The sequence below is a fragment of the Cyprinodon variegatus genome, unplaced genomic scaffold (assembly GCF_000732505.1).
Source record: "Cyprinodon variegatus isolate N-32 unplaced genomic scaffold, C_variegatus-1.0 Scaffold198, whole genome shotgun sequence".
Taxonomy (NCBI): domain Eukaryota; kingdom Metazoa; phylum Chordata; class Actinopteri; order Cyprinodontiformes; family Cyprinodontidae; genus Cyprinodon; species Cyprinodon variegatus.
Window position 1 is genome coordinate 744,656 of NW_015150651.1, and position 17,792 is coordinate 762,447.

The window sequence follows — 17,792 nt, forward strand, 5'->3', positions numbered from 1 at the left end:
TTCGTATGGATGAGAGGCTGGTTTGGTGAAAAAATTTGTGAATTTAGGCCAGGGTTTGACTTCGTGTGGACGGGGCCCTAGACTTTCTGATTGTTTGAATTAACCTATGAAACATAATATTGTCCCTAAAAATGATCTAATAAAATTTCCACCTCTAGTCAAGCAGACATGCTTTCCATAATCAGGACAAAAGTAGTGTTGGAACAAAGACAAAACCTTAAAATGCCAGAAATAGTGTTTCAGAGAGTCTAAATTTCAAAATTTTTTACACCGTTCAAAGCCTAAAGATGTGATACACCAAGGTGACACCCCATGAAATATTCCTAGTTAAAAGCCTGTTGAGGCCTAATAGCAGCTGTATAACATAGAGATAGACTGATACATTGGCCGGCCGATATCGTCTGATATTAGCACTTTGTCGTGTATCGTGTCGGCTGATATGGGCATCAGAATTGGCCTTTTTTTAAATCCATTTTCCCAAATGTGGATCCAGAGATTTAAGAAGCGTTGAGATAAGATACATTTTCTTCACCATGCAGCTGCGACCACAGCTACAGCAGCATGGTGGTTTTTCCTTCACACTGTTGCACGAATCCTACCGAACATCTTCTGTGTTTTGCTGTGTTTTAGGGCGTTAACCGCAGACTTCATTCACATTTAGGGATTTATTTTCAGCCACGTTGTGTCCAGCTGAGTGCTGATCTGTACTTTAAGAAGAAAAGCAGTGACTCATTGCTCTCTTTCTCCGTGTTCCTGCTTAAACTGGAGGATATTCTGATCATGGCCGTGACTCAGTGGATGAAAGGGTCTGCGGTTCTGAGCTGATGGATATAAAGTGGAGTTAGGTGGCTTTTAAAGGTCTACACACCCATATGAAAATAAAATGTTATTTAGAAATGCTAATTATTGATTAATAAATTAATCTTAGGTAAATAGATTTTAATGAGTATTAATTGATAAACGGCCATTGTCTTAAAAGCAATAGAATCCTTCCATAACCTGACATTTTTTTCTTTTTTTTTTTTTTTTTTTAACAATTTGCTGAATTAAAAGAAATAATACATAGTTGGCTTTTAAACATTTATTGTTCCTGCTTTAATAAATACTGACTGAATAAAAAATTGCTTTCTTAAACATTATTAAACTTATTTAGAAGATATAATAAATCAGGAAACTTTTAGGTTACCGAATAAAATAAGATGCCTTATTTCCTGGACTATAGAGCCTCACTATAAGCCACGCCCACTACATTTTTCGAAAAAACTGGAAACCTACATCTATAAGCGACACCAGGCTATAAGGCGCTAATATCTAGTGAACTGTCTCCCTCCAAACCTGTAGGGGGAGCTCTACATATAGTCCCTGGAGTAGGGAAGAAGAAGAGTGCCAACTCCTGTTAGCTTGTTGGCTCACAGCAGTTAGAGCTTCAACTGAAAGATGGGGCTTCATCAGCTCTTTATTTCAGTTCTGCAGGAGTTGAGCTCAGTCTCTTCATTGGTTCTGCAGCTTTAATGCGGCTAATAAATGTCAAAATCTGTGAATTTTGGACATTTGCTCTCCGTCGTGCCTGCTGCTAGCATGTTCTTGTGCTAAATGAAAATTAGCTCCTTATTCTTTCATTTCCAACTTTGACTTCCCCCTCTGGCGGTTAGGAAAAATCCACAGAAAAGCTGCACTTTCTTATAAACCACGTGATTCAAAGCGTGGGAAAAAGTAGCGGCTTATAATTCAGAAAATACGTTATATCAGACAATAGGATCCCAGTTTTTATCTGCTAAATATTTTTTATTTCACAACACATAGAAAATGCTCTAATGTTTACAGATGAATTTAACAGTTTTAATTAATTTTTTTTTAGAAAACAGTAGTTTTAACTTAAATTAAGTCAAAAATATGTAAAATTACTAAATTATAAATGTATATTGACCTCATAAGAAATAGAATTTTTATTGAACCTAATTGAAAAGAAGTTTCATTTTATGCAGCTCTCTTTATATATTTGAATCTCTTGCCCTGTTATTTATTTCATGCTTTTCTGTGCCCCCATGAAAACCCGCTGCCCCCCTCCTGGCCCCCTGGTACATTTGGTCTAGATCCGCCACTGTTCCTCACCTATAATAGACGTGGATATACTTTAGCATATTCTGCTGTAAAATTAGTCCTATTTTTTCGTTATTTACTCGAGGATTCAACCTCTGCCGTTTCACAGGATGCACAGCTTTGAGTGGTAACTAGGTGACTGCCAGACAGTAACCCAGAGAAACTTATCAGACTGATCCAATCAGCTCTCTGATAACCAGTCGCCTCGACCGCTCGTTGAACAGAGCATTGCTTCTGACAGATACGCTGTACAGGTTTCACCAACAACCTCCTCCCCACACCCCGCTCTCTCTTGTAGTTCTAATCCACACATGGTGCACAAATTATTGTATTGCCTGCCCGCTCTCACTTGCATTAAAAAAACACCATGTCGCATAGTCTAAAATCCGGGATAATTTATCCGACTCAAGGACATCTGTGAACAACTATTGGTATCAGGGAGACTCCCGGAACTTCCAGGAGACTTGGGATGTCTGTTATATAGCATTTGTAAAAGTCTTTTAATTTCCAACAAACATTGATGTGGAGCTATCATTAACAGACAAGGTATGTCAGATTGTTTTCTACATTGTTTTAATGAAATAGTCTCTAACTGTGATGTAGCTCTATGTTTTTAGTCTTATCCACTAATCAGTGTATGAAAAGACATTGTCATGTTAGCATAGCTTTTAAACAGGTGGTTCTGTTTCCCCTCAGAGGTTAAAATGTGGCTCCATGAAGGTCAATAACTCATAAAGACTTCTTCATCTACCATGCTAACTGCTAGCATTTCTTCTTCTATCCTGATCCAAACATTTAGCGTAATTTCCTCCACTTTTCTACCATCCTCTCCTTATGATCCCAGCAGAGGAGTTCTGCTGCTCCTCTGTGCAGCACCGCTAAACGGGCCCATTTAGGAGAACTGAAGGAGTTTATCCAGAGTTTAGATTGACTATCAGAACCATAGAAAGTTCATTCTGGATCCTTGGATCCATCAAACAGTGGAAATAATCTGGATCGGACTCTGGATCAGGCTTTTAGCTAGCAATGTGTACGGGCGTACATTCTTCGCCCTTTACTAAAAATATTAGGAATTGTACGCCCTGTTTTTCGGATGTACGGTTTTGGTACGCTGTAATTTTCCCTCCTGAATATGGTGGAATATCTAAAGTCCCTCCGGACAACCTCATTGGAAGCAAAAAGCACACTGCTATATCTGCAGCAAATGTCAAACAGATGCCACAATTATTTCTTTGAGATAATTGGAGTCTTTATTTCCAAAAGATGGATAAATGGATGTGTTTTGTGGATAACAGTGTGCTTATTTTGCCCTTTGGACATGTACAGCTGGAACAGCTGGTGGTTCAGCGCAACATCAGCTTACATGTACTAAATGTACTAAGATGCATGAAAATGTGATAATCAGGTTTCAGATTAGTTTCAGTGTCAGCTGGACTCTTAACAGAGTAGATAGACAGAAATGAAAGCAGTCCAAGGTGTAAACCTTATGAAATATTCCTAGTTAAAAGCCTGACTGGATAATTCATGGCTCTGCTTTAGCATCAGTTATTTTGCAAATAGTGATGTTCCGCTTAAGAATGATCAGCTTTGCCTTCTGGTGGACAACCCTGACATTACAATCCTGAAGAGAATTTCTTAGTGGATATGATCAGTTGATCGGATGGAACAAACTTTAAACTAATAAACCATTAATGAATAATCATGAGCAAAAAGCTCTGAGAGAGTCATCAGGATCTCTGGAGGGAGCCACCAGAGATGTAGAAGATCTGGGAATGTCCCCCTCCAATTAGGGATGTCCCGATAGCAGCTGTGTATCCCTACATTCAATATTGATATCGGAAATCAGTTTGATATCAGCCACAAAAAAGACAAATACCAGGTTTTATCAGCCTACATCTAAAATCATTGATAACAGTAGCTGATAGAAACACTCTGGTTCTGTTCAGGTTCTGTAACCTGCTGGTTCCTGATAAATGGGTCAGTTGTTGTCAGGCCTGTTGACTATGTTTCTCAGAGTAAAATCACTGCATTAAACCTCTAATATTTCTCACACACACACACACACACACACACACACAAAAAACAAGAAATAAAGTTGCCTGATTTGTGCCGATATCGGTCAATAATCAGTGCTGCAATATCTGTATCGTGAGAGAAATAAGTTATCAGGGTAAGGAGCTGTTCCTCAAAAACCTCTCTGGTAAAGATGCTGCTGCTCTAAATCTGAAAAGTCCTTTTTTATTATCAGGATTATAACTAGGCCTGATTGGCTGATGAAACCTTCTTATCTACTAGTGCGGAGCTCTGAAATTCAGCCATTGTCAAAATTTCAAACATATCATTTTTACCTGAGAGCGTCACAATTACTGTAGTTAAAACGTTTTTTGTTTTTTCGCAGATATTTTTCTTTTTTCCCAATAAAATAAGATCTATTGTATAACTGGTCTAAATCAGAAATCAGCATGACAGGGCTTTTAATGATCGGCCAGAAAGCCATTTTCAGTCGTAAATAGTTTTTAAGGTCTTGTAGATCATAAACATCTAGATAGGAAATCACCATCTGTTTCTTTTCCTCTCTAAAGGACAATTTAAGCATAATTTAAAGCTTAAATATTTGTAGATAAACTGAAGCATAGAGAGTAGACAGATTTTTGTTTTAACATGACAAATCAGCTTCTCCGTAAAAGCTTTGTCTGTTTTTTGTTTCATGAGATGATAAATGTGGGTACTGATGTAAAACCAGGTTTGTCCAGGTATAAATAGTTGCCGACTAACCTCACCTCAGACCTGATTTATTCAGTGAATCATATCAGGAAGGTGTTTCAATCAGACGCCTGTGTTTTAGCCTTGCTAAGAAGTGCCTGAATGGTGGATGTGCCAAACGCCGTAGCAGTTGGCAGCTGATTTTGAGCCCATATGTGCAGCAGAGAGCAGGCCGGCTGCTCTGATACCGATTCAGTCCCTTAAGAATTAGATCAGGGCGACCTTGTTAATAATTCATAGAGAGCCGGACAGAGAGGTGGTGGAAAGGTAACAGATTCAGCTAAATTTAGCTGTATTCACATCAGCTGCTGGTTTAAAGCCAAACTGAGATTTAAAAAAAAATGAATCGGTAAGGGACTGTTAGCTGCATTTTGGCCATAAAACGAGGACTCTAGTGATTCTTCTCATCCATGAGTCAGATGTTTCTCTGCTGATTTGTTCTGGTTCTGTATCTGCTGTGTTTTACAGGCCTGCTGGTGGGAACTCTGGATACGGTGCTGGATTCCACGTCCAAAGTGGCTCCATACCGCATCCTGCACCACACTCCGGACTCCCAGGTCTACTGGTCCATAGCCTGCGGTGCGTGGCGGGTTCACCTGGTTCTAACATCTTTAGAATCCGCTCTAACTGTTTAAAACCAGAAGTAAAGTAATGAAGTGAAGGCGTCTTTTGTTTTTTCTGCTGCTCATCCAGGGGTCACCAAGGAGGAGATCGGGCAGCACTGGGACTGGCTGCAGCAGAACATCATGAGGACTCTCTCTGTTTTTGACTCCACTGAAGATGTCACCAGCTTCGTCCAGGGGAAGATCAGAGTAAGGCCTATGGTGGTGCAGAACAAAAGTTTTAATTCTACTTTTAAAAAAAACAAACAGAAATAACTGCTTTCTAAATGTTGAGTGTCCAAAGTTACCATGCCTGTTTTATGTGATAAGTTATCCTTTTTTCAGCACCAGTCTGATTAAAGCAGTAAACTAGTTTACCTTCCTCTAGATTGTCCAAATGACATCTATTATCATACGTTTCATTTTGGTTTTTTTTGTTTAGTTTTTTTTTTTTGTTTTGTTTAATAATTTCTCTTCCTAGTTTTCATTTGTAAACAGTTTTCTAATCATTTGACTTTAGGGCCTTATCGCTGAAGAGGGGAAGTCCTCCCTAGTGCTGGAGGATGATCCAGAGAAGTTCAGAGAAGCTCTCCTGAGGTTTGAGAAGTGGTTCGAGCTGCCCCCCCAGGAGAAACTGGTCACCTATTATTCCTGCAGCTACTGGAGAGGCAAAGTGCCGTGCCAGGGATGGCTCTACCTCAGCACTAACTTCCTGTGCTTCTACTCCTACTTTCTGGGATCTGAAGGTGAGCAACGTCTGCGTCGATGAGAGCAGAAATCTACTGTCGCTGCTCGCAGCTCTGCTTTCCTGAAGGGGCAGGGAGTTATTATAGCTAAGCCGCACCATGGGCTTAAAAAGGTGTGAGGACTGTTGGCAAGGGATGAACTGTGGCAGACGGATGTGAAAACATTTAATTTAAGAAAAGGCAAGAGCAGTTCCATAGGACAGATGAGAGTAGGTGTGTTTCCATCAGCTTTTTTAACGTATCAGATCAGAAAAGCTTGATGGAAATGGCAAAATAAAAATAAAAACTCTCTCAAATCCACAAAAAGGTATTGTCGCCCACTTGAGGTGGTTTTGGGGTTTTGCAAAAAAGGTTCGATGTGTAAAACAGGAGATGGATAAACATGGTCGTCTCGCTAACAACCAGCATCTGGCTATAAAAGCTGGTCTAACCCTTCGCTGGCAGCTGCATGGCCCCTGTCCTTTGATGTCACCAGTGTGACAGAAATCAGGAAAGTAAACAATGTAGAGCAACATGGAAGTAAGCCAGGGCATAGTCAGTGTGCTTTATTGTTTGGCTCTATAATCTGTCTGAACCCCTCTCACCAGAGCTGCTCCATGTTTATCAAATGTAAACAGAGTTCTTTCTACTTGTTAGATCAGAAGCAACCGGCACGATGTGTTGACGTCCGTACGTTGCGTTCAATGGTATCAAGTAATTTAGCAGGTCAACCCAGCTCTGGTGTTCCCACAGCATGCCGATCAGAGCAGGTCGATTTTAATGCTTGCCGCCTGCTGAGTCGTTTGACCTGAGTAGACTGTATGTCTGTTTTTGTCTTCTTGAACCCCAGTCAGCCCTTAGCAGATGGCCGCTACAAGTATGCTTGGAGTGAGGGATTGACTTCGAGTCAATGAGTCGATGCAATCAACTGGTTTTCCTTAGATAGAAAACTTTGAATCAGTTTGACTGTATGATCTGGTTTACTTATAAAGTGCCTTGAGATGACGTGCTGTGAATTGGTACCAAAAAAAAAATGAATTGAAACTGAATAAACATGTGTCAATGAGCTGCTGCCATTGCTACTAAAAGGTAATTTGTCCCGGCTTTAAACTTGCTTTTTGGCCATTATGAAAGGGTTAATAATGACATGTTAACCTACTAAAAAGTTCCCTGATAGCAATGCATTCATTAAAATTTTCCTCCATTACTGATCTGGGGTCAGTGCAGCCTCTACTTCCTGTTTATTACAGCCATGATGATGTAATGTGGTCAAAATTATGCTTTTTTTTCTTGGTTAACTAATTTTAAACCAAATTGAAACATCGCAAATTCACATTCCTTTTTTTCAAACGTTTAAAAGTTTGCTTAAAATTAGCATTTTACAGCTACTAAGGAAAAAAAAAAAAAATTATTCTGTATCCTCCGAGCTTATAAGTAACTTCACAGGTACCTTAATTTACACTAAAACAGAAAGTCGGGAGTGCAGGTGGCGGAAACAGGAGATAGTGGGCACTCCTCCATGCAGGACCATGGATTGGTCCTGAAACCAAATCTTTAAAGGTATTTAAGAGGATTTTTTACCAATCAAAAAACAAAGTTAGTTCAATTGAAAAGTTGCTTTAAACAAAAAAGACTGGACTTCTATCAAATAAAACATTTTCAATCAAAGAAAAGCAGTGTTCAAATGTTTTTTTTTGAGTTTCAAATATGTTTTTGCATTCAAATACTTTTTTTCTTTGATTGAGAAGTTTTTTGTTCATTGAAGTGAAGTTTTTAATTCAAAATATACTTTTTGATTGAAGCAACCTTTTTTGATCAACTGAAACAGAAAAAAATCTACCTTCATAGTCTTTTGGTGTGTTTAAACCTTTAATAAGATCCCAGTAACCAAACAGGAAACAAAGGAAAAACACACAATACTAAATAAAATGGATAATAAAAAAATTTTGGTTGTGTGTTGGGAAACTTGAGATACATCAAGTATATTCGATATATCGTCCACCCCTAGTTCAGCGACGATGCATCTATAAGCCTGTGGCCAATTTTCCTGAATTTACTTTGGGTTGGAAGTTCCCGCGCTGTTCCGATGGGATGTCAAGCACGTCCATGTTAAATGGGTCAGATCTAGCAAACAATCGAAACATTATATTTAAGATGGATTATGTGGATATTAAGAAGCGACCAACATTTAACTCAACATAGACACCAATGGCAACTCTAGGTAAGGGAAAAAAAAAACTATATAAGTTATGTAGTTCTGTGTTTTGGCCACAGGCGGCAGCATTATTGGAAAACTCTGTAGTGTCTGTTTAGGATCATGATGTCTTTCCCTGTTTTCAAACCGCTCTGCAGTGAAACTGATCATCTCCTGGGATGAGATCTGGCGGCTGGAGAAGACCTCTAATGTGATCCTGACTGAAAGCATCCATGTCCTGGCTCATGGGGACGACCACTACTTCTCCATGCTGCTGCATCTCAGTGAGACGTTTGTCATCATGGAGCAGCTCGCCAGCTACTCCATCAAGCGCCTCTTCGATAAGGAGGCGTTCCAGGGAGAGCCGTCTCTCTGTGACCCCCTACAGATTACAAAGAGGTAATCTGATGACCTCCATTAGGTGTGTAACCCGGAGCAGCGAGTCATTTTCCTCACGGTGCTTCTTCTGTGCCTGGTTTTCCCTCAGAGGCCTTGAAGCTCACGCTAAAAGCGAGCAGTTCCGCTCATTCTTCAGGCTTCCCAAAGAGGAGAACCTGTTGGAAGTACACGAGAGCTTCCTGTGGGTCCCATTCAGCCATTTCAACACTCTGGGCAAAATCTGCCTGTCAGAGAACTACATTTGTTTCGCCAGTCAGGATGGCAGCCAGTGCCACATCATCATCCCAATGCGGGAGGTAAAGATGCATCTCTAAACCAGTCAGAACACCCAAACAAAGTCAGAGACCCATTCGCCAACCATCCTGTCTGCCCCCCACTGCAGGTCATTAACGTCGAGAAGCCCGACGCCACCAGCCGGGCTCTGACAGTCTGCGTGCGCGGCAAGAGGGCGCTACGTTTCTCTGAGGTCAGGGACTTCCAGCGGCTCGCCAACACGATCCGCAGCAGGTGTGGGATCAGCGCCAGCCCGCAGCACTCAGCTTCATCTGAGGTAATGGGAGGGCTCGCTTAGGAACGACCGCTTTCCCATCTCGTATTCTGCAACCATTCCTGATGTACGTCTTTATCCCTAAGGCCATACGGGGAGAGTGCCAGTCGCTCATAAATCACTTTGAGGACAATCCGGAGGACGTGACCCTGATGGTGGGACAGAAGGACAACAGCAAAGCCGTGAGCACCGAGGCCCTCATGACTGTTTTTCATCCTCAAGACGTCGAGAACCTCGATCCTAAAATGGTAAGCAGAAAAAATGCTAAGTCATGTTTCAGGCAATCAGTTTAAACTAAAGCAGGAGGGGTATGGAGTGAACTATGTTCCATTATTGCTTCAAGCAAAATGCATGTTTTGTAAATTGAAATTAAATCCAGTTTTATTTTTCAAAATGTTTTATTTATTTATTTTATATATATATATTTTTTCAAATGTATTAAACTAATTTTTAAAACATTTCTAGTCTTAGTTTTTTTTGTGCTGCATTCTTTTAAAATGGTTTTAGATATGTGTACAATCAGATTTTTTGTATTTGGGTTGTGGTGGCCTAGTGGTTAGAGCATAGGGCTTGGAATCCTGTGGTTCTGAGTTCAAGCCCCTCTCCCACAGATTGCCACTCTGGGTCCCTAAGCAAAACCTTTAACCCCACACTGCTCCCTGGGTGCCGCACAATGGCATCCCACTGCTCCCCAAGGGGATGGGTTAAATGCAGAGTTTGTTTCGTTGCTCTGTACTTGTAACTCTAACCACTAGGCCGCCACTCCTGATATACCAACTTTAATAATTTAAAGTTGTGTGTCTGATTAAGTTTTATTTATTTATTTATTTTTTTTGGTTAATGTTTTTTTATAGTGCAAAGATAGAACCGTTTATTAAAAGCCCCACACCTCCCAGATGTAGTTTACGTAGAAACATCTTTGTTGTTCTGTCTGTTCAACAGCTGAAAGAGAAGATGAAGGAGCAGTCCTGGAACATCCATTTCTCTGAATATGGACGCGGAACAAGCATGTTTTTCACCAGGAAAACGCGAGACCTGATCGTCCGAGGCGTTCCTGAATCCCTGAGGGGGGAGCTCTGGATGCTGTTTTCAGGTAATTGTCCTCGTCTGCTGCTGGTGTATGGTCGCCATCAGATGCTTTGAGCTGAAGTGGTTCCTCTGCAGGAGCTGTCAACGACATGGCCACCCACCCAGGCTATTACGGCGAGCTGGTGGAGCAGTCTCTGGGAACAAGCACTTTGGCTACGGACGAGATAGAAAGAGACCTGCATCGCTCGCTCCCGGAGCATCCGGCGTTCCAGAGCGACACAGGGATCTCTGCTCTGCGTAGAGTTCTCACTGCCTACGCCTACAGGAACCCAAAGATCGGGTACTGCCAGGTACCGGCCCAGGCTGAATTAGAGATGTTAATCATTAGAAATGTCAACGAGATGGAAGCAGGAGATGAAGAGGTCACATTAGAGGTCACACTAGTTGATAAAGTGAAGGATTTTAGTGCCGCAGAAGCTGGGTTTGTTATAGTGAGGCTGATGACATCACACCAAGAGGTTTCTGTTTTCCTTTTAGACCCTTAATATTCAGAATATCTCTAGAGTTTTTTTTTTTTTGGTAATGGATAATTTTAATACATCTAAAGAAATACTCCAATATAAACTTTAAAAAATCTTTGGAAAACAACATTAAACTTTTTTAAATGGTGTATTTTTTTTCTCTAAACTTAAATTTTTGAGCATGATATGTTAATGGAAACAAATATCTGTATTTTTCTCTTCTTTTTATGCACTTCTTGTTACTGTGCACTATTTTATTTTTTTATATTTGTATCATGTTCAAAAAAAATAAATCTCATTTCATTTCATTTCAAATGGTTTAAAAAAAAAAATCTTGTAAACCTGCTGTTCCTGATCCAGTTGTCATGGTAACCTGTATGGAGAGTCAAGAAGGATGAAGGAATGAAAATAAATGAATATAAAAAAATAGGTGTAATTGTAAAATGAATTAAATAAATGCATTATTATAACATGTCTAATTAAATAGTTAAAGATACATTTTAAATAAGAACATAAAAAATTAATTCATTAAGTATCCATTATCTTGCTCTGTATTTATTCATTCCATGACATCTGTGCATCAGGTAACATGAAATAAATTAAACTGTGAACCTATCAGACTCAGTGGGCGGGACTAGAGTCACTTCCATGGAAATTCTGACATCTCATTGGCTGTTTATCACTCAGAAACATAACCTCTTCTTCTTTTTTTTTTTTTTTCTTTTCTCTAAAGTTAAGTTTATATTTTCGCCAGTTTATCACCCATTTATTTATCAAGAGCATATTGACAGAGGAACTCCAGCCTTTATATCGATAGTTTAAAGCCCAAATGTAGTGGTTTGATTTTATATTTCATATTTAATTGTGCATTCAGTTGTTTAAGGATTTATTTAATAAATAAAAAGCACATTTATTCATTTTATACATTTACATCTCTTTGTTTTTTGGAATTAAATCTCATGTTTAACCTCCATATTAAAGAAATCATTAAAAGATCAAGTGTCTAAAGAATAGATATAAACTTATTAATTGTTAACAGTGGAGATTATGTCTTTTATTATTAATTATTTCATTTTACATCTAGGAATTTCCTGGTACATTTAATTGTTTCATGGCACATCTATTAGTTTTATTATTAATGTATTAAATTCCTGCTGTCTCCTCTAATCCTCCATAAACTGATGTTGTGGTTGAACTCTGCCGTTTGCCGCCTGTAGGCCATGAACATCCTCACCTCCGTCCTGCTGCTGTACGCTAAAGAAGAGGAGGCCTTCTGGCTGCTGGTGGCCGTCTGCGAGAGGATGCTTCCCGACTACTTCAACCGACGGATCATTGGTGAAGCTGGAAGCGGTGGATTCTCAGCCTCTGCCTGCCGTCTCTTTCTGGTCCACTGATCGTTTCCGCTTTTGTTTCTGTCCAGGTGCTCTGGTTGACCAGGCTGTGTTCGAGGACCTGATCAGAGAGAACCTCCCGCAGCTGGTGGAACACATGACGGATCTGAGCTTCTTCTCGTCTGTGTCCTTGTCCTGGTTCCTCACTCTTTTCATCAGCGTCCTGCCCATTGAGAGTGCCGTCAACGTGGTGGACTGCTTCTTCTACGACGGCATCAAGGCCATCCTGCAGCTCGGCCTCGCCGTGCTGGACTACAACATGGAGGCACTCATCACCTGCAGTGATGACGCCGAAGCCGTCACCATTCTCAGCAGGTCCGTACTGTTCGTTATGTCTGACGATTACTGGTGGACCCAAAAGCAGACACAGATTCTAAAAGCAGTGTTAACAGTGTAAAAAAATAAAAAGAGAAGATTTATCCAAACTTAATTTAAGATTAAATAAACTCTTTGATTTTATACCCTAAGAATATTAACTGTATACATATGCTTACTGCCATTTTGCATTAATATTAATTTCTCTAGCCACTATGAAAATGTTTTATAATATGTTTGCGGTGATTTAATGGATTTAGCATTAATCAGTAAAAATCAAAACAATAAATTTTGTTGCGATCACTGAGTCCAGGACCAGCAATTTTTAAATGGCCAAAAATAGTAGCACCTTACTCCTGACATTTTCTGGCACTGATGTCATGGTGTTGTAAACCGAGCGCCATTCTCCTCGCTTTACAAGCAGAATCAATGGGAACCACAAGACAGATCTGCAAACAACAACAATTATTTAAGATTTAAAGAGGACTTCACCATTGAAATCCACAAGAGCTATAGTTAAAGTGGCAATGCCCACGTGCATGGCAGTTGTGTGTTGTAATACATCTGGTTAAAAAGAAAATTTTGAAAAATTAGTTATTTCCCCTTTCCGATTCATGATCCTCCAAGCACGGGTTCATCGTTGGATTGCCAACTTGAAGAGGGAGGATTTGCCATCGAACTTCTGGCCAGAGAAATTTATGTAATATTTAGCCAACATTTCGAAGAAGAATATTTTCAAGATGACTTGGATAATAACACGTTGTGGCAAACACCAGATACAGCACTGGGACTTGCTCAACAGCCGATACCACACCGTAACGTCACTAACCGTTAGGAGGCAGTAGTGTTCTTTGACAAACATGGATGTCTCCAGTAAAGTGCATTAAAATTTAAATTACTCTTAATTAAAAACACATGATTTATTGAACGATATGTAATAATTTCATATTTAAAGTATTTTCAGAATTTTGAATTCTGAATTTGACCAGACTTTTCCTTTAAGCGCTGAATATGTGTCTCACTGCGCTCTTGGACTGGTGCCTGCACGCTCAAATTAATGGCACAGTTGTTACATCATAGATTAGCACAGCAGATTAACGTTAGTCCAGTCAAAAAATACAAAATCAGGGTTAAAAATCTAATGCAGCTCTACCGAACAGACAGAATTGTCTGGCAGCATGGTGCTGAGACAACCAGGCGTTTCAAACAGAGGGTTGATGAGCTGATGTAATGCAGGTGTCTCAGTCTACAGCACCACAGGGCAACAAGCCACGTCCCCTGCTAAAACTCTGCTCTACTGAAAAGCAAAAGAGCAAGATCCACAAACCAAACCACAACACAGGCTCCACTGAAGCATGGTTTCCTCAGTGAAAGCCTCCATGGGTGATGAGTTTCCGATGGTGTTCCTTCAGGTTCTTCGACAGTGTGACGAACAGAGACAGCCCGCTGCCTCCAACAGTGCAGCAGGCATCTTCAGGCAGCAATGACAAAGCGCGTCACGTCAGTGTGGACATCAGCGAGCTGATCCGGGAAGCCTATGAGGTACCGTACAATGTCCCAGTTTGATCTGCAGCTTCTGGTTCCGGCGTGACGAGTCCGACTTGTCCTTTCGGTAGAAATATGGACATTTTCGATCTGAGGAGGTGGAGAGTTCACGGAGGAGAAACAAGCTGCACGTGATTCAGACTCTGGAAGACACGACCAAGCAGAACGTGGTGAGTGAAATCAAAGTTTGCAGCTTCATCGGATCATTAAGGCGGCAGTCATGGGTTTGGTTTCTGCTTTCAGATCCGAGTCGTGTCCCAGGAGGTCCAGTTCAGCGGCCCCCAGCTTGACGAGCTTTATAACCTGTTCAAAGTGAGTCAATGCTGTGATGCAGCGCCCCACCTCCCCAGGAGAATCTGATTTAATCCTCAGATCACGCTTGCTTTCAGAGGCAGCATTTCCTCAGCTGCTACTGGACCATGGAGAGTCCTGCTCTGCTGCACCATGACCCCAGCCTGGCCTACCTGGAGCAGTACCAGCTGGGGTTCCAGCAGTTCAGTGAGCTCTTCTCCCTCCTGGAGCCCTGGGCCTTCTGCCCGTCCAGGAGCACCCTCTCCCTCTGGGTCTTCCGCCTCATCGACGAGAACCAGGACGGGCTTGTCAACTTTAAGGAGTTCTGCTCTGCTCTGGGTGGGTCCTTCGTGTTTTCCCATCATCAACACTCCTTCCTGACTGTACCGTAACGACTTTGTTTCCACAGATATCTTATATGGCGGATCTTTCACAAATAAGCTGAAATTTCTCTTCAAGCTCCACCTCCCACCAGGTCAGTGATAATCAACCAGTCACTCACATTTTCTTCAGGGCCTCTCCTGACCAACTAGCCTAAAGCTATTCAGGTTTTATCACTAATCACAAACTGTATTTCTGTTGCCATTAGGAAAAGCTCAAAGTTTTACGAGATTTCATCAGAAGGAAAGAACATTAAACAGAAATTTTATTTGCATTACTCGGCATTGAAACTGTTCCCAAATATCGTGAAAAAGTAATTTAATACCATTTGATCCCATCTGATGGATGGTTGATGTAGTTAAATTCAGAATGATCCTGGAAGGATGCAGCTGGAGGCTTCCAGGCATTTTAGGATGAAGGTTCACTTCACTGCAGGACAACGTCCTGATCGTACGGATAGAGGAATATGGAGCTTAATTAGGACCATAAAAATAGTTTAAACTGAAGACAAGTCTTTAAACTCCTTTCAGTTCTTTTTTGTTTGTCTTTTCAGTTTCAAATCTTTTTTGTGACTGAGCCAGAATAATTAAACTATCATTGCTTTTGGGTTTCAAATCTCTTGTTTATGTTGTAATTTTTTTGTTTTTTTTTGTTAAAAAATGCTTTTTTTCCTTTTCTTTTTTTCAAATCTTAATAAGTTTAAACAATTTTCTTAAGTTTCAGAAATTATTATTTTTTTCTCTTGTTTCAAATCATTTTTAGTTTAAAATATTAATTTGTTTAAAAAACAAATAGTTTTAAATAGTTTTATATCTTTATTTAAATCTTATTTAATCTTTATTTAAATCTTATTTTTTCCACTTCAAATCTTTTTTATTTTCACCTTTTTTAGTTTGAAATTTTTACGTTTTAAAACTACTTTTGAGTTTAGATTTTTTTTTTAAAGAAGTTTTTGAACAAACTTTTTGGCCTCACCTTAGCTCCATAGAGGGAAACGGTTTCTTATCCAGCAGATAGACTTGAGAGTATTGTTTAAAACTGAGGCTTTGTTTGGACAGAGATCTGTCCTGTAGATGTGTGAAGCTGGTAAAGGCCAATTTATAAAACACAAATTTACAATCTAAATCAGTTTTATTTCTGCTTCACAGTTTTCTCCCTCTGGTTCTGATCATCAGAAATATACATAAAAATGCTGAAGTTTGAAGATTTAAAAGTTTGAAGATTTAAGCAGCATAAGAAGTTTTTTAGGTTTAAGAACATCTCGCTAGTTTTCTAGTTTCACATTCCCTCATTTAAGAAAAATCTGTTTTTATTTGCACCATTCAGATTTTAAAACACGGAGCAGCTATAAAGCTTCACAACTAGCCGGGTTCTTTCAGGGCTGCAGAACCAATGAGTCGTTTTGAAAACAGAGTAATGATGTGTCACTGCCTGCTGGGGGTCCCCATGGCAACAAGGAGGGCCAATTGGCCCCGGGAAGGGTCCTCTAAAAACAGCACCATCAGTGACAGAGCTGCTCAGATTACAACAGACAGCTCAGCAGCAGCCGAGCCCTGACTCACTGGGTTCTGCCTGGTTCTGTTGGGCTCGGCTGGGATGATGAGCGTCAAGCTGCACAGCCTCATGGAGAGGACACAGCGCTTCAGCTCCAAGGACAGGTCACATCAGCGGTTTATCTAAATCCAGCGGGAATCAGTTTCTTCCCTGTTGGTGAGAGATTCTGCTGCAGACACTCCATCGATCCAGGAAATCAGATCATGTGCTCTTTGAGCAAAGGATCTCTCAGTCCTCTGGGTCTACTCATCACTCACATCCTGTCTTAGTACCAACATTTTTGTTCCTCTAGACTTCAGGGCTCAGCAAAAACTAAAGGTGTGAATCAATGCTGAGCCTCAGACGCTGTTAGATCTTCATTAGATCAGTAAACTAGCAGCAGACACAGAGGAAGGGTCAAAGTAAAGCACAGATCTCAGGCTGTGCTGCTAACGCTGCAGCCAGGCATCAAGTCAAGGAAAACCACTTTGCTCTGCTTTTTGAGATAATTGTTTAATTGATGCATGAAAGCAGCACGGATGATTGCACCCTCATGTGGTCATAAGTGGGCAGCGATCTGAAGTACAACACAGCTGAGATTGTTTTAGTAAATAATTCATCTGTCAGTTTTCAACTAATGGATTCATCTAAAAATAAATAATTTTATTAAATGAACATTTCTGAACAAAAATTATTTGGAACTCAAAAAGCTTATTGAAAAAAAGCTTTTTGCACATTTAATATGACAAAAGTGTAAAAAAATATGAGTTGGAATATCATGAAAAAGCTGATTTTTTTCATTCATTCCATTCAAAAAATGAAATGTGAAAACTAGATTTATTTATTACACACAGACAAGTATAAATGACAACTGATAAAAACACCAAATTAACTATCTCAGAAAATTAGAATTTTACTGCAGACCAACACAAACAAGTGATTTCTATAAATGTTGGTCAACATGTAGAGTCGTCAGTACTTAGCTGGGGCTCTTTTTACCTGAATTATTGCAGCACCGCAGGTAGGATTGTTGGCATGGATGCTGCGATATGATAACGTGTCGCGATACTTGGGTCACAATACGATATTATCACGATATTGCAATATCACTATTGCAATATTTTTTCCCAGCTATCAAAAAGCTGGGAAAAACAAAAGAAAAGCTAGTTCTGTAATAGTTCATCAGAAGATATTGTTCATTTAGTTATTTTGGTTTTCATGGTGTTTGGGGTTTCAGTCAGTCCACATCTTCCACTGGGACTGCCTCAGCTACAGATATGGGGCTGCTCTGCACAGCTAAAGGGCTCCACAGCGCCATCTGCCAGAGTGGGGAAGCAGAGACAGCCCATTTTCCCTCATTGTTTTAGGTAAAAATGTTCACTTTTTGGCCCTCACTTTTTGGACTGGCGACCTGTCCAGGGTGTACCCCGCCTCTCGCCTGTAGACAGCTGGAGAT

The 17,792-nt window shown here is 40.2% G+C and overlaps 1 protein-coding gene across 3 annotated transcripts in view; it reads left to right on the forward strand.

Moving 5' to 3' along the window:
• Positions 1–17,792, forward strand: part of tbc1d8b (TBC1 domain family member 8B) — a 30,044-nt gene that overhangs the window by 4,145 nt on the left and 8,107 nt on the right. For all 3 annotated transcript variants that reach the window (XM_015379713.1, XM_015379714.1, XM_015379715.1), the window contains exons 2-17: positions 5,332–5,442; positions 5,557–5,675; positions 5,986–6,211; positions 8,543–8,783; positions 8,872–9,079; positions 9,166–9,333; positions 9,417–9,578; positions 10,273–10,423; positions 10,495–10,709; positions 12,098–12,215; positions 12,301–12,586; positions 13,999–14,128; positions 14,203–14,301; positions 14,375–14,443; positions 14,521–14,761; positions 14,832–14,897. In XM_015379713.1, coding sequence (XP_015235199.1) covers positions 5,332–5,442; positions 5,557–5,675; positions 5,986–6,211; positions 8,543–8,783; positions 8,872–9,079; positions 9,166–9,333; positions 9,417–9,578; positions 10,273–10,423; positions 10,495–10,709; positions 12,098–12,215; positions 12,301–12,586; positions 13,999–14,128; positions 14,203–14,301; positions 14,375–14,443; positions 14,521–14,761; positions 14,832–14,897 — 2,610 coding nt within the window. The remainder of the gene's footprint in view (positions 1–5,331; positions 5,443–5,556; positions 5,676–5,985; positions 6,212–8,542; positions 8,784–8,871; positions 9,080–9,165; positions 9,334–9,416; positions 9,579–10,272; positions 10,424–10,494; positions 10,710–12,097; positions 12,216–12,300; positions 12,587–13,998; positions 14,129–14,202; positions 14,302–14,374; positions 14,444–14,520; positions 14,762–14,831; positions 14,898–17,792) is intronic.